General features: G+C 44.6%; 1 protein-coding gene across 3 annotated transcripts in view; it reads right to left on the minus strand.

Annotated features, from left to right (window-relative positions):
- LOC148400985 (neural-cadherin) overlaps positions 1–27,617 on the minus strand; it is a 107,363-nt gene that overhangs the window by 6,331 nt on the left and 73,415 nt on the right. For all 3 annotated transcript variants that reach the window (XM_088372298.1, XM_088372297.1, XM_088372299.1), the window contains 11 exons: positions 24,803–25,032; positions 24,443–24,720; positions 17,543–17,757; positions 13,310–13,437; positions 10,633–10,760; positions 10,375–10,498; positions 7,413–7,593; positions 6,048–6,214; positions 4,236–4,500; positions 3,324–3,507; positions 675–919 (listed from right to left, as the gene is read on the minus strand). In XM_088372298.1, the coding sequence (XP_088228424.1) occupies positions 675–919; positions 3,324–3,507; positions 4,236–4,500; positions 6,048–6,214; positions 7,413–7,593; positions 10,375–10,498; positions 10,633–10,760; positions 13,310–13,437; positions 17,543–17,757; positions 24,443–24,720; positions 24,803–25,032 (2,145 nt within the window). The remainder of the gene's footprint in view (positions 1–674; positions 920–3,323; positions 3,508–4,235; positions 4,501–6,047; positions 6,215–7,412; positions 7,594–10,374; positions 10,499–10,632; positions 10,761–13,309; positions 13,438–17,542; positions 17,758–24,442; positions 24,721–24,802; positions 25,033–27,617) is intronic.

Raw genomic sequence — 27,617 nt, forward strand, 5'->3', positions numbered from 1 at the left:
CCTCCGAAAGAGCAGAAGGGAGGAGGCCGCGGTTCGCCACGCTCATGTTTAACAACGACGATATTTTTATCTAAAGATGAGTTATCAAAGAGAAATCGCACAGGTGTCTCATTGGCAACATTCCACCGCAGAGCTCTCAAGGATGCTTTCCAACTAGCAGAGTAAAATGAAGCAAACAGGGGAAAAAAAGGCAGATTGGAAATGAGAAATAAATGAAAAATAGAATGAGAAGAAAGGTTGATAAGGTTATGAGCTGTGAGGGGGACGAATCCAATAAAGTAACGAATAATGAAGTTGGGCATATTGAAGGTCATTTCCAGACGCTCCCTGGCATCACGAACGCTGACGAGGGATCCAACCCCACACATCTTTGAAATAACGCCACATTATGCAAATGAGCAGCATGTGCAGCAGGTGCCACACTGAGTCCACAAATATTCACAATCTCGCATATTCCCAACATTCTCAATCAAATATTTGTTTTTTCCTTGTGGGTGGAACGAACCTAAAGTTCTCAAAAACAGATAAGGGACCTCTGCTTTGAGAATAATGGACATTATTTGCCTATACAAGAGCATATGAAATGTTTTCTGTAGAATGAAAGACAGACAGACAGACAGACAATAAAGATGGACCAACAGAAACATAGCTGGATCCAAGACGGCCGGCATTACCGAGAAGGGCCATGAAGCAGATGCAGATGGCGAAGAGCGAGCCGAAGCTCAGGCCGACGTCGTCGCTGTAGACGGCCAGCGCGGTCTCGCACAGGCGCCCCCGGTGGCCGTCGGGGCAATGGCAGGTGAACTTGGTCGGCGACTGCGCCACGCAGGTGCCGCGGTGGCACGGGCGCGTGGCGCACATCGTGTACACGCAGGATTTCCGGCTGCCGTTCACGCGGATCATGTGGCCCGGAGGGCATCTGGGGGACAAAGACAAGAAAGGCTTGCATTGAAAAGACCACAACAATCTACTGGGAAATACGACAATAACCCGTGAAACTAAGCAATCTACTGGAAAGAAAAAAATAGCAGCGTACCGAGAAATAAAATAAGAAAGAAAACCGAACAAGAATCTTCCGCAAAAACGACTCTGAACCAGAATAACTTTCACAGGAATGGAATCGCCAATTGGCACCAATAACTACAAAGTCCGATATTGTGATTAGCTTTAAAGTCGTATAAATGTCAAGTAGACTCTCCTGCTTGACCTTTTTACAGGCGCGTGTGTTTTTTTACGGGACGTTTTACGGCAACATTTAACACCTGCTCGCGTCCGCTCCCAACGGACACTCAATCCGGCCTGCGGATTGCCTCCGCTACTCTGGAAAGCCTAATTGGGTTTTATCCACGCCGCTAGCTCCAATATAAAGAAAAGACAACTTCTCAAAGACGAGCAAAGTCATTGATATCGAGAGTGATTGCTGGAAAATTGACGTGCTGACGCAATACGACAGGAAAAGATGGCGGCCGTCTGCAATCCACTCTGATAGAGCAGGAGATTGTCAAACAGTGGTTCTCTAGTGGTCAATGACGGTATTGCAGGTGGGTGGTCCGCGAAATTGGAAATGGAAAGTAAAGAATAAATAAATCATAAAAAATAGAATCATTTACCCATCTAAATGAATGTCAAATGTAGCTGAGATTCTCCAAATCGACATAAATAGTCAAAGAGAACCCCCAAAAATTTGAACTTGAATTTCTTGTGAATACGACCAGAGAAGGGCGATTGCTGGCGAGTAGAGACAAACCTTGACAGAAAACCAAAAAGACAGCAATATGTGTCAATCATTCGGCGTGTTGATGTTAGCAAGGAGTCGCCGCTAATGAGATCTGAGTGTAAAAATTCTGCTTTCGGGAATGGAAACGCACCAACATGTTTTATGCATGCAAATTCTCTGCCCAGAAATGTTTTCCCCCCCTTTAAACGAAAAAAAAAAAACGAAAAAAAAAATCAAAATGAAAACGTCTGATTTAAATGTAGTCTGCAGTTCCCGGCGTCATTAGTAGACTTTATCACTGACACTTGACGCTTTACGGCATCGTTAGCGCGTCGCCTCACTTTGTGAGAAAAAGGCAGACGATGCGCTTAAAGACTCCTATGCTCCCTTTTTTTTTCATTTTCATCAGCTAGCGGGTTGTCGCCGTCTTGCAAAAGAACCCCCCCAAAACAAACCCGGCGTTAGGTGTTTATTTTGAGAGTAAACAGCGAGAAGAGTCACAATTTCGCATCTGATCCTTGTGTGCACTTTTTTTCCAGTTTGCATGAAAAAATAATCTCTCTTGGTGTCCCTACAAAAGCTGAGATGACTTTCAACCAGCCCACGAAAGGAAAAAGCAACAACAGATATTAAGCACTATCGTCTTATAAAATGAATAACTTAAATAAAGAAATAAAAAAACATAATAATAATAATACAACAATGATTTTTCATTGTGAAGTACAATTAATCAATTAACATATTAGGTCATGACATGAAAAAATAAACAATAAAATGGCTGGAGCACTGAAAAATAAAACAATAGGGGGTGACATGACTTGGTAATGCAAATAGTCAGCAGGTTTGGCCCACGCCAATGCAAAGAGAGCACTTAGCGGCGCCGCTTCATTTCGCCCAGCGCGGGTCAAGACCGAGAAGTGACGTGGAGGAGTCGGATGAAAAGGCACAACGAAGAAAAGACGCGCGGGACCGGATCCCGCCGCCGACACATTAAAAGCGAAGAGGCGGAAATCTTGCTAATTAGCTCCAAGCGGGCGGACAGACGGGGGAGGATGCGGAGGCCAAGGAGGAAAGGGAAGACGAGGAGGAGCGGGAGGAACAGGGTCACGAGGAGGAAGACGAGAAAGAAAGGGAGGAGCAAGACAAGAGGACGACACTGAGCTGGACCAGGAGATCAGGGGGCAAGGAGACAGGGAGAAAGGGAACGACAAGGAGGAAGAGGCAGAAGGGGAGGAGAAAAGAAAAGCACAAGCCGAAAGAGGATGGGAGACTGGAAGAGAACCAGAGAGGGTGAGAGGCACCAGGTGAGGTGGAGTGGGCGAGGAGAACACAAAAAGGAGGCTGGGACGTCATCTGACCAAAACGAAAGCAAATGAAAACATCCGCATTAACTTTTAATGAGTCCACCGGAGGACCAGTTGGTTGCGCTCCATTTCTAAGTGGCGCCAGGAAGCTCTTTTGGCTCCCACCTCAAAGAGAATCAAAGAGCAACTCCAAAAACACTCGGCACACTAACAACTTTCCGCTTTCTCCACTGTTAGCACGTTAGCGTCATTCCCAATAATATGCCGTAGCCACGCAGGTACGCATGCCGCATTTAGCCCACCTGCATTCGTGGACTCGCCACAGGTCCACGCAGGTGAAGGGTGGGCTGCACTGGTTCCTTCTGCACGAGTCAGAGGGGCACCCCAAGGAGAGGCCTTGCGCGCTGATCTGCGACACGCCTTCCCGCCAGCTCTGGCCGTCCATCGGCAGGTGGCGACCGTTCAGCCGCAGATCCCTCATGCAGCCTGCGGGGGGCGCAAATGTTGAAACACGCAAGAAATACATTGAAGTTGACAAAAATATTTTTGCACTTTGAAGACAACTTGCGGTGTGTGTCTTCGGTGTGGGTAATATGGAAATTAAAACGTGTTTTACACATGACAAGAAAAGACGTGAGGCAATTCCACATTTGCCTCACGTTTTTCCTGCTGACAAACCGGCTCAGAGTTGTTGCAAGGGGGAAAAAAGCTCTGTGGCAACGTTTCATCGTTGAAAAGCTAAATGCTAACTTGAGACGTCACATTTGCAAAAAAAAGGCAGGCGCGCTCTTGTCTCGTTTGTTGCACCGCAGACAGTAACTACTGGGAGACTTTGGAAGTGCTGCGTTGGAGGATGCATGCGGAAGAAAAGCCGCTCGCTCGCTGTCTTCTTTCTTTCTTCTGTCTTGTGGTAGCCGATGAATTTCACACGCGCTTTCCTCTGCAGCTTTGAGCATTCTGCTGTGACGACTTTGTTTGCTTTGTTTACATTTTTGTAATTTTCTCCGACATGTAAATGAATGCCGAGCGCAAAACGCTCTCTTATCTGCACGCGCGGTTTTAGCCGCATAAATGCTGCCAGGAAAAAAAAAAGGGAGTTGTGCTCGACTTATTTTCTTAGTCCCGAGAAATCGCCTTCCATAGAATTAATAAAAATTTTGCCAATCATGGAGTCAAAGTACGAAAAGTGCCAAGGCCATTTGTCGTGGACTCACCCTGGAAACTCTTATTGAGAGCGGAGGGGAAAGCGTTGCCCAGCACCACCAGCGTGGGGTCGATGACGATCTCCCGGCTGCGTCCCGGCGCCCCCGTCACCTCCCGTCGGCCGCCGCCGCCGTCCAGCCGCAGCGTCATCTCGTTGTCGTGGCGTTCCAGCACCACCTGGTGCCATTCCCCGTTGTCCAGCCGGTACGTGGGAACGCTCAGGTTGTGGTCGCCGTCGCCCAAGTTGTAGAAGACACCCAGCAGGCCCTGATAAATCTGATTGGGAGAAAGCACAATCCTTGTTTAGAAGCCTAACCAAGGTTTGACAACCTAACTAACCCAGTCCGCAACCCAGATTTGAACCCGGTCATATTCTTTTTATTATTATTACGACGACCACGAGTTGGCACTTTGAGATGCGGAATGGACACAAACATTTGTTCGTCGTATCAAGTGCAGGCACGCACACACTGGATGCAGCACGAAAAAGTGTGTCAGCTTTCATGTTGAAAAAACGGTTTTGGAGGACGCTTGTGCTCATTTCAAAGGGCTTCCTCCAAGTGTCCCATTGTGCATAATTTCCTTCTCTTGGTCTCCTCATCTGCTTCTGAAACGTCCGATGACAGCGGGAGACACTAAAGAGGCGTGGGCGCTCCATGCACACAAGAAACACACCACGCCGCTTTGGCTCTTTATTCAGAGCAAGGCAGGACCGGTGTGTGTGCATGTGTGTGTGTGTGTGGGGGGGTTGAACTGGTTGTCATGGATACCATTAAAACAGGACCTTGGCGAAGCCACTGAACTGTTTTGACACAGGTTATCAATCATTCGAAATGGGGGCGGTGTGGCTCCGTGGTAGAGCAGTCATCTCTCAACTCAAATGTCCCTAAAAAATGATAAATAAATACATTTAAGATAAATAAATAGAATAACTAAATAAAATTTAAAAACATTTGGAGCCTCGGCCGTGTCAAAATAGCCTTGAGCGAAATGTTGAAACCGCAGTCGCTCCTGATGCTGCGTCTTCAGTTGGTAAACGAGAACGTCAAAACAGTCACACGTCAAGTGAGGGGGGGGTGGGGGCAGTCGTCATAAAGCTTTTGGACGAGCGTCAAGATAACTCGCCGTCTACCAAAGCAAATGGTGAAGGACACTTTCCAGACGACCGGGGCTTTGAAATTTGGATTTGAAGTCAGAGTTGAAGTTTCAAGAAAGTGTTTGGCTTTCAAAGAAGTGTTGCACTGCGCCTCGCCTCATCTCATTTCCAAAAGTTGTCTTGTCACTTGTGCTCCTCCATCCATTGAGAGCTTCCTCATATTCATACTCTCTCCCCCTCACGCCTTACTGCACGTCCTTCCGTCTGTCTCCCTTCCCGTTAGCGGTCTTGGTCATTCGGCCACAAAAGTCTGGCGGCGGCGGCGGCTCGTTTCCAGGCTGAGCCGTGAACTAATTAATTCTATTTACAATCCGCTGGGCCTCTGCTTTTAACCACCTGATTTTAGCCCCAATTAAAAGTGAGCAAGTTGGAGTCCCGCCAGGATCCTCCCGTGGCGAGTGCTCGTGTTTGCTTCTCATCTTGGAGGAGGCGGGAAAGGAGGCGTGGCTTATCGCAGTAAACAGTCCCCGCTGCGGGGCCGCCGTGTCAACCTCAATCTGAAGTTTTAATAACATGGCATCAAGCCACGGTCAGGGTTTCTAATTTGGGCTTCAAGCCAAAGTTACAATGGCAATTTATGGTCTCAAAACACAGTTCAAGTTTCAAATTAAGGCTTGGAGGCTGGATGAAAGTTGGAAATTGAGTTTGAAGAGAACACAAGTCCTACCTCCAGTCTCAGGTACTCGCTCTGCTCTCTGGAGCTCAGACTGAGTAGGGTGCTGCTGTGCTTGCGGGTTCGAACCAGGATCTGCACCGCCGTCCTGCGGGCCGGCAAGGGCGAGGCCAACTGATAGCGCACGTGGCTGTGCCCGTCGAAGGAGTACTCGGGAACCTCTGCACAACAAACAGCGTGTCAGAAGGAAAAAAAAAAAACATTGTAGATGTTGCTGATGATGATGTTGTTCCCCCGGGGTGAGTTCACACAACAGTCGTCCCATCCGTCTCTCATCTCCAAAGTGCGTGCAAGTTCCACTTCTTCTTTCATTCCGGCAAGCTTAAGAGGCCAAAAGTGTCATGCTGGGAGGCAAAATCGCACACTTGCTGCTTTGTTTTTGTCTGCCCTCGCTTCGTCGAAAAATGACGCTTTGCTTTTTTAACCACTGCCAGGGGCAAAAGTGCGAGGAAAGAGGTCATGGGTTTTATTTATTTTTATTTTTTTATATTTGCCTGCTTTTGTAAGTGACTCCAAAAAGAAAATAACGTTATTAAACTTTTGCTATTTCTGCTCTCGCCTTAGTCGCTCAGGATAACGATGCTACGCTAAAAAGGTTACGCTAGCAAGAAGCTAAGTCATTGTTTTGAGTAGCTTGCTCGGCTGCTTCCTGGAATGAGTATTTTTTCAAAAGATGAAGGTCTTTGGCCTTTGCAGGTCTTTGACCTCCAGCGAGCTTCCAGGATACACAAAGTCATTATTAATAATGTGCAGCTATTCTTTAGAACAGACTAATGAAAAACTTTTGCCTGTCCTTCATCTTTAATAGCAATAAGTACCAGAAGCCTGCACTGTCAAATCTCAAGTGAACTATTGAACAGAAGCCAAAAAGCTCGACGTCGTTTGATCGGTAGTGCTGTAGCTACGCTAGTGTAGGAGCTTCTTGCTTCTTTGTCACTGTGTTTGATTTTCACACGTTTTGTTTCCTTCCTTTGGAGTTGTCTGTCACGCTGTGGACATGTTCTGTTGTTTCATTTGTTTTGGAAGTGACGCCTCGCCTGTGAGATTTAGCCAGCGCTTGTCTGGCTGCCAGTTGTTGTCAGCTTCCCTGCCAGGCTTTGTTTCCTTCTGCGTGATGTATTACATCCAGAACCTTTGAGGGCCCTGTCATTGATCATTGATTAGCGCTCAATCAATTCTGTTCTTGTGTTGACAGTACATAAAAATCCTTCAAACGTTGAAAAGAACAAGGTAACTTGGTCATTTGACCTCTACGAGCGGCTCGAAAGATGAGTGAGTGAATGAACGAACCAACGAACAACTGAGCGAACGAATGAGCAAACAAACGAACAAAGGAGCGTCGTTTTTTTTTGGGGTTACCCTCTTCACACTGCTGCCCGCTGTATCCGGGCACACACTGGCAGCTGAAGGAGCCCCACTCTCCATGGCAGTGTCCACGCCGTCCGCACGACGGGTAGCCCATGTTGACACAGCTGCCGTCGGTGGCCTGGCAGCCCGGCGAGCTGGACTGCGAGTCGGCCGGGGAGCTCAGATCGTACAGCTGCAGGGACACGAACCACGGGCACAAAGACAAGAAAGAGAGCGGCCCATGAAAAGCAATGCAGCGGATGAGGAAGTACCACAGCTCTCATCTCTCTCAAAGATTGGAGAAGCTGCTGCAAACTCAGAGAGAATGATGAGCGCTCCGAAGGGGAGTCTTTAAAGAGACACTTCTTGAAGAACCTCCACGTTCAACAATTCAAGCCAAGACGTAGACCATGTAGATCACTTCCGAACCTCTCCAGTGATTCAAACTGTGAAGAGAGAGCTCATGATTCACTTGAATCACTTTGGTCTCTAAGACAAGCTTCTTTCTGTTTTAGCCATAACAGGAAAGGGCGACCAGAGGATTCTCAACCCTTTCTAATTATGGTCGTGACTCGCTCTCAACTCCGAGAAAGTCTTGTTCTTTGGTCTAAAGGGCAAACGCTCGCTTGGGATGGCTTTGACCACGGGGTCCCAAGCTTTTAAAGTTCAGAGTCTTGGTTTTGAGTGGCTATAAACAGCATCCATTGAGTCACAGCGAGGCTGCAGCCTTATCAAGCCGCCATGAATATCAGATGTCATGACTTGTATTTAAAAATAAATAAAATAGTGTGTGGCACCATGAAAGCAGACGGAGCTTATTAAAACACCGACGTCTGACGCATTGATCTTGTTTACACCGAGCCTTACATTACGTCCACTTTCTATGCTTTATGTTCTCTGCTACTCACTTTTTGATTTATGACTCAACATTTACTTTCCTGGCTGCTGCTGAGCTTCACAGATCAATGGCTAAGAAGTCCACAGTAAGGCAGGCAACTGAATGGATTAAAAAAATATATATATTTGAGCTCCCAGACAAAACAGCAGAGTTCATACAAAAGCAGGAAAGAGGAGTTAAAAGAAGTGGGCTCCACGATATCCATATTTAGAATGCTTTAGCTTCATCTTGACTCTGCTTCAAGACCAAGACTTGTTCAAAAAGCCATCTTGGCTCAGGCTGGGTATTCATTTCTGTTTAAGACTCAACAGAGACACTTCAAAGTCTTGTTTCAACTTGGGAAAGTCCGGGTCTTGTCTCAGGCCTCAAACTCTCAAAGGTTTGGTCAGACTCAGCCTGGGTTAATCTTGACTCAAGCAAATTTGATCCCAACCTGGTCCTGACCCTCAGTCTTTGTCTGACTCGGGTTTGACTCTCAAAGTCATAGGAATGACTCAAATGACCAATACTGGATAGCTCAAAGTCTTGATCTTGTCTTAAAACGTCAAGAGCTTGGCTGTGACAACTCATTCTGTGTCTCTCTGTGTCAGTCTCGACTCAGGCTTGGTCTTGATGTCTCAAGCGTTTTTGTCTTGGCCCTTCCAAAGTCCCGTACTTGCCTCAGTGTTGGTCTTTTTCGTGACAGCCCCAACTCCTCAAGTTCTTCAATCTGGCTCCGTGCCATAGTTTGCTTGCTATACCATCAAGCAACAAGTTATCTAGCCAGCTATACACAAAGTCGAGGAAATTTGCCATCCGTCAAAACTGTTGAACCGATGAACTCCAGAAGTTTTTTGTTCCTTGAAGTCATATCAGAATAAATCGTCTTCGCTTTTTTTGATTGAATTGCACGGCTCCATTCGGGTTCATGAGCAGGTCTACTGTATACTTACAGATAAAAGTGTACATGCTTTCTATATTTCATATTTTCTGCCTTTTTGTGTCAGAGTGCGATTCAAACGACTCGCACAAGTCATTCTCACTTTGTTGTAAATGAAGTCTTGGGGGACTTCATCATGATTTCGTCTATTTTTCAACAGAGCCTGTATCCAAATTGATAAATGTCAGTTAATTACCTGAATTCAAAAGTCATGTAATGTTGAAACGATTAGCATCCTTAGCAACATTTAGCTTTCCACTTTCAGACCACAAAGTTGGTTGTTGTTTGGGGAACAAAAAATACTTTATGAATCAGATTTGAACCAACAAAGGGTTAAGTCCAATCATTTTCCAACTATTTCACTGATTTTAGACTATTTGAAGACAAACTTTTTGTTTGCTTCATTACTGAATAACTTTCCAAGAATGTCTGGTACTTCTGTTTTGACTCCCGAAAGAGGTGAGCAGAAAGTGTCCTATTCGGTCCGATGGGACCCCTACAGATGTCTGAAAAATTGTTTGAGTACTTTTCGAGTTGAAAAAGCGGAGCAGCTTTCAAAGGCCAGTGAGGTAAAAGCATGCCAGTCACAGGTTAGCGCCATGCTAGGCTAAGCAGAAAACAGGATCTGGGGTTCACATTTCAGGCTCTGGGGGCTCACAAAGGGCGCCGTGTTCACTTTAGTCAAGCTTGAATTGTTCTGCTGGAGCAGCCAAAGGTAAAAGAAACCCTTGACAGTGGCTTGGAAAGGCGCTCTTTGCAGTCTGACTGCAAAATCCACTTCACCTTGCCAGTGCACTCGGCAGGGACATGGAGGACCATACCAAATAGGAACTCTGTCTTCCCCCTGGGCAGGAGCTGACAGTTTTTTTTTTTTCGTTTTCGGTCGAGGGCAATTGTCATGTCGTTTGAGCGTCGTTTATTTAGCTAGTGCTTTAGGGGGACAATTTAGACAACTGTTTTCATTCTCAATATGGCTTAATAAAAATGTTTTCTATATGTTATAAAGGTCGAACAACCAGAGAATTTTGTTCCTGAGAAGAAGTTATTGGAGGGGGAAAAAATTATAGGACAAAGTTGTCATTTTAATTTTTCAAAATAATTTGTAAGAAAAGAAAGTCAAAAGTAAGCGAAGGCTTGATTCTGAAATGTTGTTTTACCTTGCTATCCACGACGAGGTTGCGTATACATCCTGTGAAGTGCTTGTGTTGAAGCTGAGGGTAAATGTAGGGAATATCCTCGTTGACTCCGCCCACTTGCAGCACTTGACTTGTGTTCAGGTATCTGCAAAGTGGCCAAATTAGGGATGGCCGAGTACAGCTACCAGGTATCGGTAACGACGGACGATTTTGTTTGTGATCGTGAAGTAGAAATTACAAGAAAATTGCTCCTGGTGTCACTCTAAAAAGTTGGCGTACCGGTCGGTGTTGGGCGTGGTGGCGGTGACTTCGCAGGACGAGTGATCCTCAGTGGTCAGCCAACTTCCCAGACCTTCCATTTCCTTGACGGCCGCCCCTGAGCAGCGATCCAAGGTGAAGCGAACTTCCTGAGAGAAGAGGAAAAAGACCTCACTGTCAACCCACTGCGTAAAATTTGAAAATTCAAATACGTGGTGCTTTCAAGCTAGCGCTGACAAAAGACATTTAATAACGGAATTGTTCGTCAATTCTTTTTATGATTTATATCAAAGGTCATGCAGGTTAATAAATGCTAACAATGCCCAACTCAATCTGCAATTGAGTGCGCATTTGCATAAAATGAGCAAAACAAGGGGTGCAACAAAGCATCCGAACGAATGCGACAAAAGCTTTTCTTTTAATCCGCTTGCCATTCTCCAAGTGTAACCATGGCAACAACACAGCACCTTTTAAACACTTGACATCCACTGATGACACAGTACATTATGTTCTACTCCAGAGAAAATCGCAGAGAGACAGACGGACAGACAGACAGTGTATTTATCTATTTGAGGTGAAGTGTGAATTTTCTCTGGAATGTAAAAAGTCATGATTTAAAAGTGTATAAAGGTGAGGCTTAAGAAGGGCCGGACTGAAACCAAGATGAGGCTTTTATTATCTCCTGAGTGGAAAAAAGTCAACTGCTGAGCCGGGACTAGATATTATATTTGAGGAAAGGCGTCTATTGCCGTTCAAATTATTTCCGGAGCTCATCGGGCTGACCAAATCAGGGGCTCCCACTTACACGCCTTTCAAAACTTCCTTTGCTGCTTTCAAGGGCGAGTGAAAAACGTCAACCTTTTACCACCAAACGACTAAATTGAAGCAATTTGCGGGCAAAGACGACAAATGAAGTGAGAACAACATGTTTCTTGTGTCGCAAAGTAAAAGCTCAATTCATTAATAATCGCTTGAGGTTACATTTTCCCTGCGCTAATCTGGTCAAAGACATGTCCTGATTGGCTGCTGGGAGACAAGTAAAAAAGAAAGGGGAAGAAAAAAAAAAAAAACACCCTCCGGCCGGCCACTCTCAAAGTATGAAAGCCCCGAAAAAACGAGGCCAAGCGGCACGGCGTCGGTCCTCGGAGGTGAACGCCTTCCGGGATGGCCGATAATTGAATTCTTCTTGGCTGAGAATGTGACGGGCTAGGTCGCTTTCATGCTGGGAGGGGACGACACCATTAAAGAGGGCTTACAAGGGACCAAATGGTGGCCAAGGGCATTTTTCTGCCCGTTTAATTGAAGTGAGAACGTGGCTGCTACGGATGAAGGCCACTTTATCAGCAAATGCATAGAATGACGTATTTGCCATTTATTACATCGTAATCAGAAAAGGTGGAGAGGAGGCCTTTAGCTCCAAATCTTTTACTAAGGAGGTGAGAAGCTCGCTTACACAATTGGATCATAGCAAAGGCCGGTGCTAAGCTAAACACTGCATTTATTTGAGGTAAGGTGTCGATTAGAAAGGAGGCTGGCTCGGAGGATTCCTCCTGTCGGGATTTTGAAAGGCAACGTACCTGGAATGAGAGATGACATGCCAATTATTCAGCGCAAATTGATTCCAGCCAATGGAAGATGTCGGAAAAAAAAAAATGAAGATCTGCTTCACCTTTATTTTAGGCCATGAAAATTAAAAAAAAGTGGTATAACTTGAATGCAAAATAATTATATTGTCCGATTGTTAACAACAGTCACCTATTTAATGACCATTTCGAATTTATAGAATATAGCAATTTTATTAGCTTTAACTAACTTACATAATGAACTCACTTTTAACAGCATTTTATTTTTTAACTAAAGTTTTGATAATATCACATTTTGAATGACTTAATTTGATTTTTTTATTGAATAACATGAGTTTTTAATTGTGATTTATTTATGCGTATTATTCCATATTTGGCAGAAGTCTGCACAAATCTGCAAACTTTAAACATTGACTCTTCCAAAGCAAACCTTTTCTTCGGTGTTGTTTTCATTCCCCCTCTGTTTTTCTTTGTATTAAATCAGCATACTTCGCCTCGTTCAGGTTCTGAGCTTTTTTTTCTTCTTCTTTGAGAACGTTGACACAAAAATGCCGTTAAGAATAAAAGTAAGCTGAAGGCATCTCGTCTATGAAGTCAACAAGACTTATGTAAAGATCAACTTTGTGACATTGTTCTTTTTCTACCTATAATGAATAGTTCTTGTTTCTTTTAATCTTTTTGCATTGTGGGGAATTTCCTTGACTGCTTTGAAAGACATTGGAGAACAAGGAAGAGAGTGTCTCTCTCACTCAAGGACTCTTGAACACCTTCAACAACTTTGCCACCATAGGAAAAATGAATATGCAAAAAGATGTGAGATAAATGTGATTGAAATGAAGCTGGTGTGTAGAAAGGAGCTTGAAATATCAACTGTCTTGTTGGCGGGCAAGAGAGTTGGGGTTATACTGTTGATATAAATCCTGAAAATAACTGGACCGAGTATAGACCCCTGCGGAATACCTTTGAGATTTTTTTTTTTTTCAATTTATTCTCTGCTCTCTATCGGCCAGGACAGAAAAAAACATTGCTCCTCTTTCAGTGGTTGATTTCATTTTAGAAGCTCACTACCCGTACATTCGTATTTGGCTCCAGACAATAGAAAAACTGCGGCCCACCTTGCTGTTGCTGCGGACGTCCAGCCGATGCCAACGCCTGTCGGCCACGTTGATGTTGCCAGGCAACTGTAACACCACCGTGTCGGAGCCGTGGTTGATTTTCAGCGAGGGCGTCCCGTCGATTAGTTCTGAGTGGAGAAGGAGACGCTAAAATGTGATCGGTTTCTATCAATTGGCCACATTCTGAAAGGACCGATTAATCATTCGCGTGTACGGTCAAACATTCATTTATCAACGTGGACCCGTGTGGGTAAAATCTGCAAAACAAAGATCGTGTAAAAAGATTTTTTGAAAGTTTCATTTACGCCTCCCATATCCTTTAAACACATACAAATATTGAAAAACATAAGAAAAAAAAGCTTTCTCAGCATATTATCACTATCGCATAACATTATTTGAGGAATTAAGAAGCACGGTGACAGCATGTTAGCATCACGCTGTTTTCTGTTTTACTGTAAAACTGACAAATAAATCAAATGCGAATCAAACATTGTATATTTAAACAGCAAAATGTTCAGCCGAACCACTCATTTTGTCTAATGAACGGGCAATAGCTCAATGCTAACATGCAATGTTAAATTCCATAGACTGGCTAACAGACATTAGCCTCGGTGTGGCCATAATCGTAAACCTACAAACAACTTGCTACTCTAACACACGTTTAAACTACTATTGGAGATTAGTTGGGGACCTTCTCTGCCTCTTCTCCTAATTCCACGGCATCTTTTACAGTAGCGCTCATTGCTCTTGGGCTTGTTGTGGCAGAATGCGGTACTACACTGCAGGTGCTCAACTTGTAAGACCACACGGGGGGAAAAAAAAAACGATTGCTAAAGAATCGGCAATTCAGCGTAGGCGTGAATCTCTATGGAGCGGCGCTTTAGTGTGTTCCACCATTGGAAAGCGGCACCCGGCGCTCTCTTTCTGGAAATCAACACGTCCAACCAAACATTCTCATTCATCACGGCCCCCGACTGACGTTGTCCGTCTGCACGCAAGCGAGACGGCGCTGTTTATTTTTCCTCCCGTTGAGCAGCATCGCCGTTATTCTTTTCCACCCCGTCCGTGCTCCCGACTTACTCAAATGGGAAATTAAAAGTTAATGAAGTGTTGCAAAGCTCGCCAGTAGCGGTAGCGGTGGTGGAGGTGGTGGTGGTGGGCTCGGCACGCCAAGGGGAGACAAGAGGATGATGCTTTTGCTAGCTAGCTATATGACCGGAGGGGCTTGAGGATTTCATCTGATCATCTGGAGGTGGTAGTGGAAGATTTTTTGTTTTGTTCAAAATGCGGATGGATGGATGGATGGATGGATGGATGGATGGATGGATGGATGGATGGATGGATGGATGGATGGATGGATGGATGGATGGATGGATGGATGGTCATACTCACCCGAGGGAAAAAATATCATCCTTTTTTTCCCCCCCATTACGGCTGTTTTTTCTCCAGCTGAACGGCAATAACCTCAAACTAAGTATGAAGCAAAGTACAAGAACTGCCATTAACTCTAGTGCTCAACTTCTGACTCCGTTTTTATCAGGCTGCTTCTCTACAAACACGCCAAAACATTCTCCTCCGCCAGTCAATGGCATCACTTTGATGACGCCTTGGCCTCCCGTTGGCCTATGGCGACATAAAAAAAGTGCCAAAGCGCTGGTGAGGATCAATTAGAGGCCTCGCCGGCTGACTGGAGAGCTCTTCAACGCCGTCTCCTCACGCACTCCAGTCACCTTTACAACTTGTCTATTCATAACACAGCGTGGCAAAACAGACAGAAAGGAACCGGCGGAGTGATGAGTCAAATAGAGGGAAGACACGTAGGAAATACACAGAGAGAGACAGACAGAGAGAAGAGGGAGGGAGACAGACAGACAGATACAGATACAGATACAGATACAGATAGATAGATAGATAGATAGATAGATAGATAGATAGATAGATAGATAGATAGATAGATAGATAGATAGATAGATAGATAGATAGATAGATAGATAGATAGATAGATAGATAGATAGATAGATAGATAGATCTACAACAAAGCTAGCAAACAGTGGGCTGTGGTAATGGCAAAATTCCTGGAGCGAACCCAAGCAGATAGCTCGCTAAATTCTTTGAAGACGTATCACATGATGATATAAAGACACCATGTTTTTTTTTCTTTTCCGTTTAGAAGGGATAATAATAATAAAAAAAAAATCATAGACGGCCATGCTTGCCGCGGCTGGGAGACACATTTTAATTGCCGCTGTTTGGCCCCGGGTCGCGGCGACAAAATCTTTCGTAATTGTGGCCTCCCGGCAGAGTCGCTCCCCGTGACGAGATCAAACCGACGTTCCCGACAAATGTGACGAGAATGAATTCATAATGAAACCGGCGAGATAAGACAAAGACACAAAGGAGCGTTGCCGTAATTCAAATGGGCGTCGCTCTGATGTCCATGCAAAAAAAAAAATGGCCGTTAAATCATGTGAATTGAGTGACGAATCTGCGTGGAGAGCAAATGTGCTTCAATCAGCTGCCGCTTGTTTGACAAGAGTGAAGAAGTCGGTTTGGCGCAGACCTTGTCAAATTTTCATGGCGGAGCTTGCTAGCGTCTTTCGTTCCAGACAAACTGAGAATTAAGATTGGCAGGTATAAACTTTGTTAGATAGTTTGCTTGGGCACAAACAGTGGCTGGTTGACTTTGAATCCATTATTATTATTATCTTTCATGTATTTTATGTTCGCAGCATTCAAGTATGTACAAAGTAGTTTTATTCCATCCTGAATCTTGCAAATTTGTACGTCTGATACTTTGAAGTCTGAGTCTGGAAAGTGCACCCGTGTAATGACTTTCTAATGCTAATCTCTTTTATTTAGGGTGCCTTCATCTAAGTACGAGTCACATCCATCGATCCAAGATGGCCGCCTGAGCTTCAGGGGGAGCACGGCGTGCTTGAAGATAACCCTTATTTTCGGGGCTGTTTTTTTTTTTGTTTTAATATTTTTTATGCTCCATTAAGACACAGCTCACATTCCGTTGAGTGGAAGCAAGTGCGCCTCGTCTTCATTGCCATTTGAAAGCATGGCTTTTCTGAGTTTAATGAGGTCGTGCCGCGTTCACTGACCTTTGTTTAGCCTGGACCGGGCAAGCGCAATCACTTTTTCTCGCGCTTCCTTTCATGTTCCCGTCACTTTAATTAATTTGAGGATTGAGGAATTCAAATAAGTACGCGGCGGACAGCTGCAGAGCTTGAGCCACATTTAACGCGGAGAGTTTTGCCTCTCCGAGGATTCAAATGACTTTGAAGAGGGCCGCTTAACTTCATTCAGAATCCCTCATATGAATTTAATCTCCTCATTGACTGTTGTGTACATTTCGATCAACTGGAATATGTCCGACGTTTATATCCATCAAGTATGTTTTTCAACGGGAGCGTCTCGCTCAGCTTTTCAGTGTGGTGAGTCATCATCAAACATGGTGTGTTTCTTATTGACTCCATTTATATACTTATATACTCCATTTAAAGTCAGATCTTACTCAAAATCAAGGCAATTCCTATTCAAGCGCTGATTTAAATAAAACCAATCCAAGTTTCCACTCGATGCTGACAACGGGATTATGGCAAATCATGGGAAATGGGGGAACGCACATCCTGGCTTTCCATGTCCGCCGCCGCAGTGTAGCTCATGGAGGCGGATTAATTACATGCGGCAGGTGAACCTTGAAACAAGCTAATTAGAGCTCTAAATATGTAGCGCCCGACGCCAATTAGCACGCACGCTGCGACAAGTCAGCCGTCACCCTGCTGCTAACCATCCATTAACCCTGGTGGCTCCTGGAAGTGCACACACACACACAATCACACACACACACACAACCAGTTCTCACGAGAGTACGTTTGTTATAAAGCCGAACGCTAGGTCCATGGACGCTTGCGGATGGTGCGTGAGCGTGCCGGTTTGTGTGTGAAATGAGTGTCAGCTTAGCCAAAATGAAAAATCCTAATCCCCCGCTAGGTGGAAAGCAAAAAGGAATTAAAGCTCCAAAAATGAATTTAACGTCAAAGAACAGGCTTTCATTTTCGGGGCTGAGCAGCAACAGAGAAAGAAGAGCAGGCAGATCTACTTTCGAGTATTTCCATACTAGCCTTGCCTTGCCGGTTTCAACACGGCTAGAACGATTTGCATCCAAAATTCCATCCATCCATTTTCAGTCGTGTCCTACACACTGCATGTGATTTTTGGTCCTACCGAGAGCCATGAAGTCCTCGTAGTCCCAGGCCTGCAGCTGCGCCAGGGGCCCGCTGTAGAGCAGCAGGCCGTCGGGCACCTCGGTGATGAACTCCAGCGAGATGTGGCTCTCGAAGCACGGCATCATGGGAGGCAACCAGGCGTAGCCGTTGCCGTGGAAACTGCGCTTGTTCTGCTGGCACTCGGGACCCTCCAACTGGGCCGGGCACTGGCACCTGGAAAAGTTACGTATAGTTAACCTTTTGGTTTTCTCGCACTCCACCAATCAAAATAGTCCTAAAAAAAAGATTAAAATAAAAATAAGGGTTTATGAATAAATATTAAAATGAACAAACCTGTCCTACAAATGATTCAAAAGGAATCGATTCAATTGGTTCACATGTGTCTACTTTGTCCACCTTTTTGTGATTTTCCAGCAGGTGGTTCGTTTGAATTTGTGGATGGATGACTTCTCTCTTTGGGTGACACTGGCTTTTACGTTTTTTTTCCCCGTTCTTTAACACCGCCCAGAATTTTTCCCTCTCCTCACTCGTCTTTCCAATTTTTTCTGTCCGCCGCTGACACGCCACGTCTCGTCTCGTCTCGTCTCTGACTTGACAAGCTCTCTTCTGCTTTTCTTCGGCTGCTGCTGTATTCTTCCCGTGCTCTGAGCAGCAGCGTCTACCTTTGAATGCGCATCGAGTTCTTTGCAGATGTCAGGAACCTGTCAGAATGCGGACTCATTCACCATTAATACTAGCGACAACATTTGACGCTAATGTTTTATTACAGGCAACAAGATCTATCTTTGTTTGTTTCCTCTCTACTTTTTTGGCTCATATTTTTTAGTATTTATGGCTGGGGGATGTTCTTCCCGGGATGTTCTTGATTGCGGATGTCGTTAAAAAGTAAAAAAAAAAAAAAAAAAGAGGTGTGCATTTTTCTTCAAGTGAAAAAAAGAACTGCATGAGCCAGAGAATCGTATTTCTACAATTTCTTGCATGGTCTGTTTTTTTGCAATGGGAATCATTTTCATCCACACATTGCTTGTCATTACAAGAATAAAAAAAAAATAATAATAAAATAAAAATATGCAAAGTGATTGAATCATTTTTTGAAAATAAAATAAATAAAAATACATAGTGTAAAGTGATTGAACTTTTTTTGAAACGAAACATACTGTGTATAATGTAAAAAAATCTGTGTATTTTAGTACAAATAAGTAAAAAATAGTTTTCATCATATTGGAGATGATGCTCCGATGTAAAATTGAAGTCATCATGACTAAAAATATTTTTTCAAATAAAAATCAGAAACAATGGTATCAAAAAAAACATGGCTTTGAAATGTACAATGTAGCGGGACAACAATGAAGAAGCAGCATCCATCATGTGAGGGAGGGATTTTGTGGAAACAGATGAGGACCATCAATTCACTGGCCGCGTACGAATGACGTTTTGCGTGAGTGCGTGTGTGTAATCCCGGGATTATCCGGGGTGGTCTGATGTGGATGTGGTGCACGAGCAATCGCATCATGCTGCCCTCCTTTTTTCCCCTTTTCCAGCTGCTTCTAATTAAACCAAGCTGTGCACTCAAATTAACTTTTACCACCACATATGCTCAATGACTCGTGTGCGTGTCTGTGTGTAGCGCACAATGACACAAATACACACAGATACTTCAATATGGTATCTGCAGGATCTATCGAGTTGATTGAAAACTTGAAACACTGAGCCTTGTTGGTAAATTTCTTTTTTAAGTTATCATAAAAATCTGTAAATGAAGAAATTAAAATTGTCAAATGTAATAGCACAAAGGTCAAATAAGTAAGTAGCGCTTGTTGAAAATGAATTAAAAGAGAACCTTTAAAATGAGTGAATGAGTGCTGATAAAAACAAGTGAAGCCGATATTAAATAAAGTCAAATAGTCCAACAGTTCAGTACTACAAAAAAAAAAAACCTTGAGCTGCCATTTAATCAGAACTCCATGTCTCCTTCAAGATTAGAAAAATATCCCCCCCCACCGCCCGCCATTTCCACTTCTCGTTTTGTTGTCTGTGTTGACATTGTGCGTTTGAATAAAATGAAAGATGACAGCAGAGCAATCAAGAAAAATTGCATGCGGCCGCCCTGCGTTGTTGTTAGCGCTTCATTACGTTGCTACGCTAACCGTTCAATTGGAGCCGCAGCCAAACAAACGGAAAATGAAGCTTTTTGTTTCACCCTAATTGCAGCAAATGTTCTCAAGCTCCCTGCGCTAAACTAAACTACAGCAAACCCCCCAAAGATCTTTTACACGCAATTTACTCGTCAACGGCCGACGGTTGTTGGCCGCCTTTTCGCTCCCCTTTTGTTTTTCTTTAATGAGCGTTATGCAACTATGGATGAAGTTTAATTAAAAGAGAGATGTAATTACACTCGGCATACGGGCGCAGCTGGAATGTTACACTGGAGCAAGCAAAGTGATTATGTTTCATTTTCTCCCTTTTATTGTTGCCGTTTTTTTTTTTTTTTTTTTTTTTGCTTGGCCACGGACCACAAAACAGCCCTAAGAGTTTATCGGCCCCCTTTGCCCGACAGACAAAAGCGGGATTGAGTCTTAAGTGGCTTTATTGCCGTTTAACCTTGGCGCCGGATTGCAAAAATCATTTTGTAGAGGTTTAAACAGTACACGGGCCCGTCCAAACTGAAAGTTTGCGTGCCTACCGTGTAGTACCACATTCTGCCACAACATGCCCGGCAGTACTGAGTTCAACAGGAAGTGATGATGTGGAATTCAGAAAAAGAAGAAGGCAAAGGTCATCTCCAGTCATTTTGGTTCTTCCCAAAGAGCAGTAGAGATTCTATAGTTTATTTCTTGAAAATGTTCTTCGTTCTCATATATTTTGGGTTTAATAATAATTTCGGAGGTGCGGGCCAAAGAGAACACTATTAACTTTTGGTTTGAATCTGGATAGCATCCAAAATTTTATTCCCCTTGGTTTACTTGACTGTGTAAATTAATTCCCACATGACATTGCGCACCAAATATAAAAAAGGAAGCCTTCCTGCGTTCGGCCAACATTTTCCGCTCTCCTAATTTCACACACGCGCCTTCCAAATTGGGAAATTAAGAGATTTTGTATGTGTACTTCCTCCTTCCACATTTTTTAATCAATTTGAACCAAATTCAAGTCTCCTTTTCCACCCCACAGCTTTCCAGTCGACAGCAATGTCTACACAAATGGAATTCTCTTTTCGACTTTATTTTAAACAGTACTATTGTGTTAGCAAGAGTTCAATCCGTACTTTTACCACCTCTGGAACTCAAAGCCAAGGCGTCCGTCGGTGTGAAGACAAGAGAATGCATTTAGCGTGATAACGGCAATGTAGCACGCCTCTCACACGTCTAATGGAGCGTGTGAAGGCCTCTTTGAAACCAATTAAAGCAGACAGAAGATGCTAACTCTTCGTCTTCTTCTCCCCTCACGCTTTTTTTCCCAAGCAGCGTGATGAAATAAAGAGCGCCGTATCGAACATTACATTGTTGACGACCAGCAGCCAGCCCTTGATTAACAATTCACTTACAAGCTGCTGTATTTTAAAAAATAAAAAATAAAAAGGGTGGAGAGGAAATGTTTGTTTTGATGATTTGCCGCCGAGTATTTATGTCTTCGTCTGACAAGCAAAGTGGTTAATTAGTAGTATGCGGAATCTTTGGACACAAACGTAATGAAATGTAATGGAACAGTGGTGTCGTGTTGACCCGGGGCGCGCGTGTGTGTGTGTGTATATGTGTGTATATTTATGTGTGTATATAGTTATTTCGTCATGATGTCAATAAAAAATTCTAATGTGCTCGCTGAAAATGTTGTTCACACGGCAACCATGCTTTTAGGCTAACAACATAACTCTCCACTGACAATACAAAATTATAAAATGGAATTAAAAGATAACAGTTGATTTTGGCAACATTTCTTCCAGATCAAAATGATCGTGATCAAGTAAGTAGCTGATATTCACTGAAAACAAGTGTGCACTGGTGTTTATCTTAATGAAAAAATAATCTCATAAGAATAACAAACATTAACTTAAAAAAAAAGATTTATAAATTATTAAGTGAATAAGCAAATTATTACTTAATGAGGTCTTCTTTCATTTCAACGCGTCTTTTATTGTGGAAAAATAGTTTCCTGCATGTCCTATTGAAGAATGTTTGGACTTTGGTACATTTTAATGCTAATAATTAAAACATGAATGTGTCTAGATGGTTCAAGATGTACATATTCTTCTGGTTGAATTTTACTTGCTCTGCCCAGCCAATCAGAAAGCAGAGAAATTGTGATGTCACTGAGGGCCAGCGCTCAGACCCTGTCAGGATGAATTTGAATTTTGATTTACGAAACACTCCCATTGATCAAATCGTTTGAACATACGTGAGCCCGGGCAGGTTACGTTGGCATGGCAACACAAGTTGAAATTTGATTACCCAAAATCTAAGCTCCACCAGAAACACTACCAATTGTGTTTGGGATAAATTCTTCAATCTCATGTTGCTAATAGAACAATTTAAGGTGTAAATGTAGGTCACCTTATGATTTGTGGAGAGTGTTTGTGCCCTGACAAAGCCAAATTGCTCATTGGTGGCCAGCAATTAGCGTCTGATCACCTGCAGCGACACCATGGCGGCGGGGGAATATTGCGAAAGCCCGCATGCGTTTAAATACTCGGCAGGGAGCCGTGCAATAAACCACCATCGGGGACTTCTAAATGCCGATAAATATCCAATTGTTGCCAGTCCCAGTTTTTAATCCCGCCCCTGCAGAGTCTTTTGCATATTTGTGTTCTGACATTGGAGAGAGAAAAGCGCTTTTGGGAACTGCTCCCGTGGGGCATCAAGCAGGTGGCTAATCTGCGTTTGAATCAGCAGGTGGCGCTAAAGTGCGTGGAAATTTAATAGCAATGTTTTGTTTCATAAACCGAGTGGCGAACTTTTTAGAGTGATTTCATTTGGGATCTCCTTGGCCAATATGATTGATTAATTGATTTGCGTGGCCACTTTTAAGAGTTAAAAATCAAATATCGTGTATTTTGTGGTCTGCAATAAAGCCCCCCAAAAATGTTTTGATTTCATTTGGGCGAGTGAAATCTTTGCGTGTAGTTTATTTGCTGTGTGGAGCAGCAATGACTGAGTGTGACAGGATTTATTACTTTTTCCGAGCCCCATAAATTCTGCCTAGCAGCAGCAAAAAAATCGGATCCATTTTCATACGGTTTTGATCGGTTTGCGTCGCCTTGCCGCATCCTCCATTTGTTATGTAAGGCGTGAGCATTCACAAAAAGTGGAAGTGGCTTATAGTGTCATTTTGTTTTGTTTTTTTCTTCATTTTCTTTAATTCATGAGCATAAACATGGCTTTGCGCCTCAAATTCTGGAAAAAAAAAATGCTATCAAAATCGGAGCAATTTCTTCTTGGATGGCACTTCAGTGTTTTGTGATCTGGTATAAAAAAACATATCTAACATTCTTTACAATGGCGTCTGCAGAGTCATTTCTAGAAATGCCGCCTATCGCAGTGATTGCTTTTCTATCTATAAAAAGTCTTCAAAAGTTGGCAGCATTATTCATGAGCTTCAACGTTTGTTGCCGCAAAAAGTCCTTGAGGAGCACAACTCGGGGTTGGCTGGTTGCAAGGGCAACTCACTGGATAAACACCATGAAGGCCTTTCGACACCTTTATTGTTCAAATAGTCATTTAAATAGTGCCCAGTCGCACTTTGATGGCTTTGTGGCGAGCTAGCCGGCCAGAAGCACACACGGTGCTTCTGCTGGGACCCAAAAGACCTTGAGAGGAAAACTTTGGACATATTTAAAAAGCAGACAAAGTGTCATCGGGCAGCACCAGGACTCGCAAAAAACGGCAAAAAAACAGAGGAGGGCTCTTTTTCTTATTGACAAAATTGTTCTCGGTTTAGTTTGTTGCTTGGCAGAATTTGTGGGGCGCAAACATTTGCGGACCAAAAAGGGCAAGGTGCCAAATCCAAAGATATGACTTCACTGTTGCTAGGCAAAATTAGCGGGGCAACCTCATTTGTGCCCCAAAGCAGATTCAAAAGAATGGAAAGGCTCAAAGAGTGTTTGGCTTGGCAACAAAGAGTTTGTTTGAAGCAGGGCATAAGCTCCCAGGATATATTGCGCCACATGCTGCTTCACCAAGAAATGACCCGTTCAGCCCCCTCCGACCGCACGGCGTCATGCTGACGCTGGCGTTTGTTTGCATTCAATAAATAATAAGCCAGACGAGAGGGTTTGTCTAATTTCAGACAAAACTGACAACCGCTCGGAACTTGATGACATCTTCTGAATTATGGATGTGCGGGGCGAGCACGTTTCTGCCACAAAAAGGTTGATCACAGGGGGATCATCTTTTGGGATTAGAATTACGCTGACATTTGCGACTGACTAATGCGCAATGCAAAAATATGATGCGGCAAAAAAAGATAGCATTATTAGAAAATCTCCTTTTGTCAATACTTCATTAAAACTTTAAAAAATAGAAACGAGGACACTGATTAGAAATTATCCAGAGTAAAAAATAAAGGTCATCGCACGCTTTGTGCGATGAAAGGCATTTGGCAATAAGGTAAATGCTCCACTCGCCACTTTTTCAACACGACCACGGCCTTGCACGATAAAGATAAATGACTACAAAAACAACGAGAATTTATAGGTCAAGCAGGCACAATGTTTGTGGGAAAAATAACGCAGATGACAACCGTGACCTTGCACGATCGAAATGGACAGAACCACCAGAAATATTCCGCAAAGTGAAAAAAATAAGGTGAACATATGTGTCGTATGATTACCGCTCTTGGCCATTTTTTCTGACAATGGCCGCCCGACACGATAGAAATAGAAATAGTCCACACGGACCCGACTGACCTGTAGCCGTGTTGGGTGTCCACGCACACGCCCCCGTTGAAGCACGGGTTCCTGGGGTAGGCGTCGCAAGGCCGATGCGCCTGCTGGCGGCCCGGACAGGCGCAGACGGCGGCCGCCTCCACCGTGACGGACACCAAAGCCACGGGGCCGCAGTCCACCACGGCCGGCGTGTCCTGGACGCCCACCGCGCTGGCGCAGCCGCCCGCCCCGCCGCACTCTGACCGCGGGCACTCGTCTACGCGCACCTGGTAGACCCGCACCTGCAGGAAGGACTGAAGCTGCAAGGAAGCACAAACGCGGCCCGGGTCAGTCGGGGGCGCAGCGGTCGTGCCGCCGCCTCTCGGAAAGCGGCCAAGTGACCTTTTGCTTGTGAGCCGCCAGATATCCGTGCATCTTCTCGGGGGGCAGGAAGGCGGCGCCGGAGCGCACGGCGAAGCGCACGTCCAGCATGCGTCCGGGGACCTCGCTCAGGCCGAAGACGTTGACGTCGGACGCCGTGGCCGACAGCATCTCCGACAGGAAGTCGGACAGCAGCTCGTAGCGGCTGCGCTGCTTGCCCCTGGGCTCCAGGAACTCCGTGGCCGTCATGTCTTGCGAAAGAGGATGATTTTATTCCAGAGGATTTTCCAAATTTAAACGGCGGATGAAAGTCACAATCAGTGAATTTCACAATTTTATTCTGAAAATGTTTGAGAATAGTCATAATAATCAAACGCAGCCTCAATTCGTAGCCAGAGCGGCAATCGCGGTCGTGCTGATGCCGAGCGATTAAGGAAAACATTTCAATTCAATCGCGCCAAAGCTGTGCGGATGAATTATTGAAAAAGGCTTCTTGTTATTTAGAACGTTAGCGTGCGCGTTGGCACGCGCGCGCGCGTTAGCTTGCATGCGCTCGCGAATATGGAAGTGCTCCAGTTAAAGGTGATTACACCGTGGACAATTTAGCAGCTTAATTTCCAATCACAAGCGCGCCGAGCGAGCGAGAGAGAGCGCAGTCAACTCGTGTTTCATTTCCTGCCGCACGCAGCGAGTCCAGTTGGGCCTTGAAATCGGGGCTTTGAGTCAGCATCGCTGCCAGGGAAGTCTTCCGGGCTTAGTTCGTCTTCGGACCTCACATTGGACATTTGGTTCCAAGTTGGTGCCGGTCTCCTTTTTAGTCAGGATTAGGGTTAAGAATCGGGACGTTTAAACCTGAGCTCGTATTCGGAAGCGGCATTTGAAGTCAGGCTAAGTATTTTAAGCCAGTGTTGGGTGTCAAGTCAGCCTTGGCTAGTGTCAGGATCTCAAATTAAGATTTGAAGACAAGCTTGGAAAATGTGCCTTTAGAGTTTGCCGTCTGACAAATGAAGGCAAAGCCTTGAAAGGAAGGTAAAATAACCGCAGGGTTTCTTTGGAAGAGGAAAGTGAGCCACTGATGAGCGAGACGAAATAGCGTACTTGAAAGAAAAGCAACAACAACACGAGGTTTAATTTGTTAGTCCATCATGACAGCTAATTGACACGCGGCGCTACAGCGGTCGGTGGCTTTTTCTTGATTGGCAGGCTTTCATCACAGCCCGTGTTGAAATTGCGCAAACAAGCCAAAGCGCTCTTTCATTTACCCATAAAAATGAACGGAATGCAACGATAAATCAGCGTAAAACACTGCCATGCTTTTGCCTTCCGCTCCGCCCCACTGAGAGAAAAACAAGGATATCAGAGGAAAGACAAGCGGCCAAAAGTATCGGGACATGCCTCGTCATGAAACCACGGCGGTTTGCACGTATGGATAAAAGTAATGGGACGCAGCCTGCTGCACGGAATAGGATTTCGGTCTGTTATGCACTTTGTTTGCCAACATCCGTCCGTCCAGCCAATCTGTCCATCCATCCGTCTCCCCCTCTATCATCCATTATCTATCCACCCTTCCCGTCCATGTAAAGTGAGAGCCATTCAGACAGGATCTTAAAAAGGAGGTCGGACAAGCGCCGAATGAACGTTGGAGGCAAACGTCAGCTCTCATCCATCCATCCGGGCGGAGGAAGACGGACCAGGGCTGACAGGGAGACGGTCGGGAGTAAAGTGGGCTGCGGGGGAAAGCCTGGTAAGTTCTAACACTCTGTGACAGCCTCTGCACCTGGCGCACATCCAAACACACGGCTGCTCTCTCCTCCCTGCAGGCTGTGTGGCTGCATCTGAATACATTATCCGACACACACACCAAAAAGAGGCCATTTAAATGGCATGTGCGGCGGAGGACTTTTTTGAAGGCTCCCGAGGTTTTGAAAGATGCCTTGAAAAAGTACTTGGAGAAAAACAACATTTCTGCAGGTTGCTCAAGCTGATTAAACGCAGAGAAAGACGAGCCAAGGACTCGGAAATGTTCTTCTCCGATGGCTTCTTTAACGACTGAATTAAAACAGGCTAAATTATTGGGGGAGAAAAAAATGAAGAAATAACTGTTGCTTGAAAACAAAATGGCTGACTTGCTGAATGGCGTCAGGTGTTGCTTTTTTTTTGTGGGTCTACTCATGATTGACGCGCATGGCAGAATTTACGTTCTGGAGCGAGAGTGGCGCCTGGGGTCAAATTTTCCCATGGTAAGACGCGGCTGAAAGGACTTCATCCTTCAGGACAGACAGAAGGGCAAGCTGAAAGGAGAAACCATTAAAGATATTTTCCCAATTTCTCGGCAGTATTGATCCTCACCGGCCTCGCCGGGAGGGAGAGAAATATTTGGGCAATCTCTCACTTGACCGTGTTGCCTTTTAAAGGTCAAAGCCTCAACAGGAGCTCTTCATCAAGTGGTGGTCTTGCGGAGGGGGGGGGGCTTTTGTGGACTTTGAAGGACTCTGCTTTTTCTGCCTTTTTCAAGATAGCGAGACGGCCAAAGCAGCGGCCACGGCGGCGGCTGTTGTGCGTTGATGTCGGCGCTTTGCATTAATCTCATGCCGGGCGGCCATTCAAGCGGCGCGCAGTTATTGCTTTCTGCATTTGTTCCCGGGAATAGGATTTAGAAAGTGGAGCCGCTCCGAAAGTAAAGCTCCAAGCGGGAATATTTTCAGAGGATTCCAGCACGCTGACGGCCAATCGATGAGAGCGCTTATGATTGCACGGCTCACCTGCATTGACACACTTTCACCTCTGGATGATCTCAAAGTCAGATTTTCTTTGATGATTTTCTCAGCTCCGAATA

The sequence above is a fragment of the Syngnathus floridae genome, chromosome 3 (genome assembly GCF_059516105.1).
Source record: "Syngnathus floridae isolate MCC-2025c chromosome 3, RoL_Sflo_1.0, whole genome shotgun sequence".
Taxonomy (NCBI): Eukaryota; Metazoa; Chordata; class Actinopteri; order Syngnathiformes; family Syngnathidae; genus Syngnathus; species Syngnathus floridae.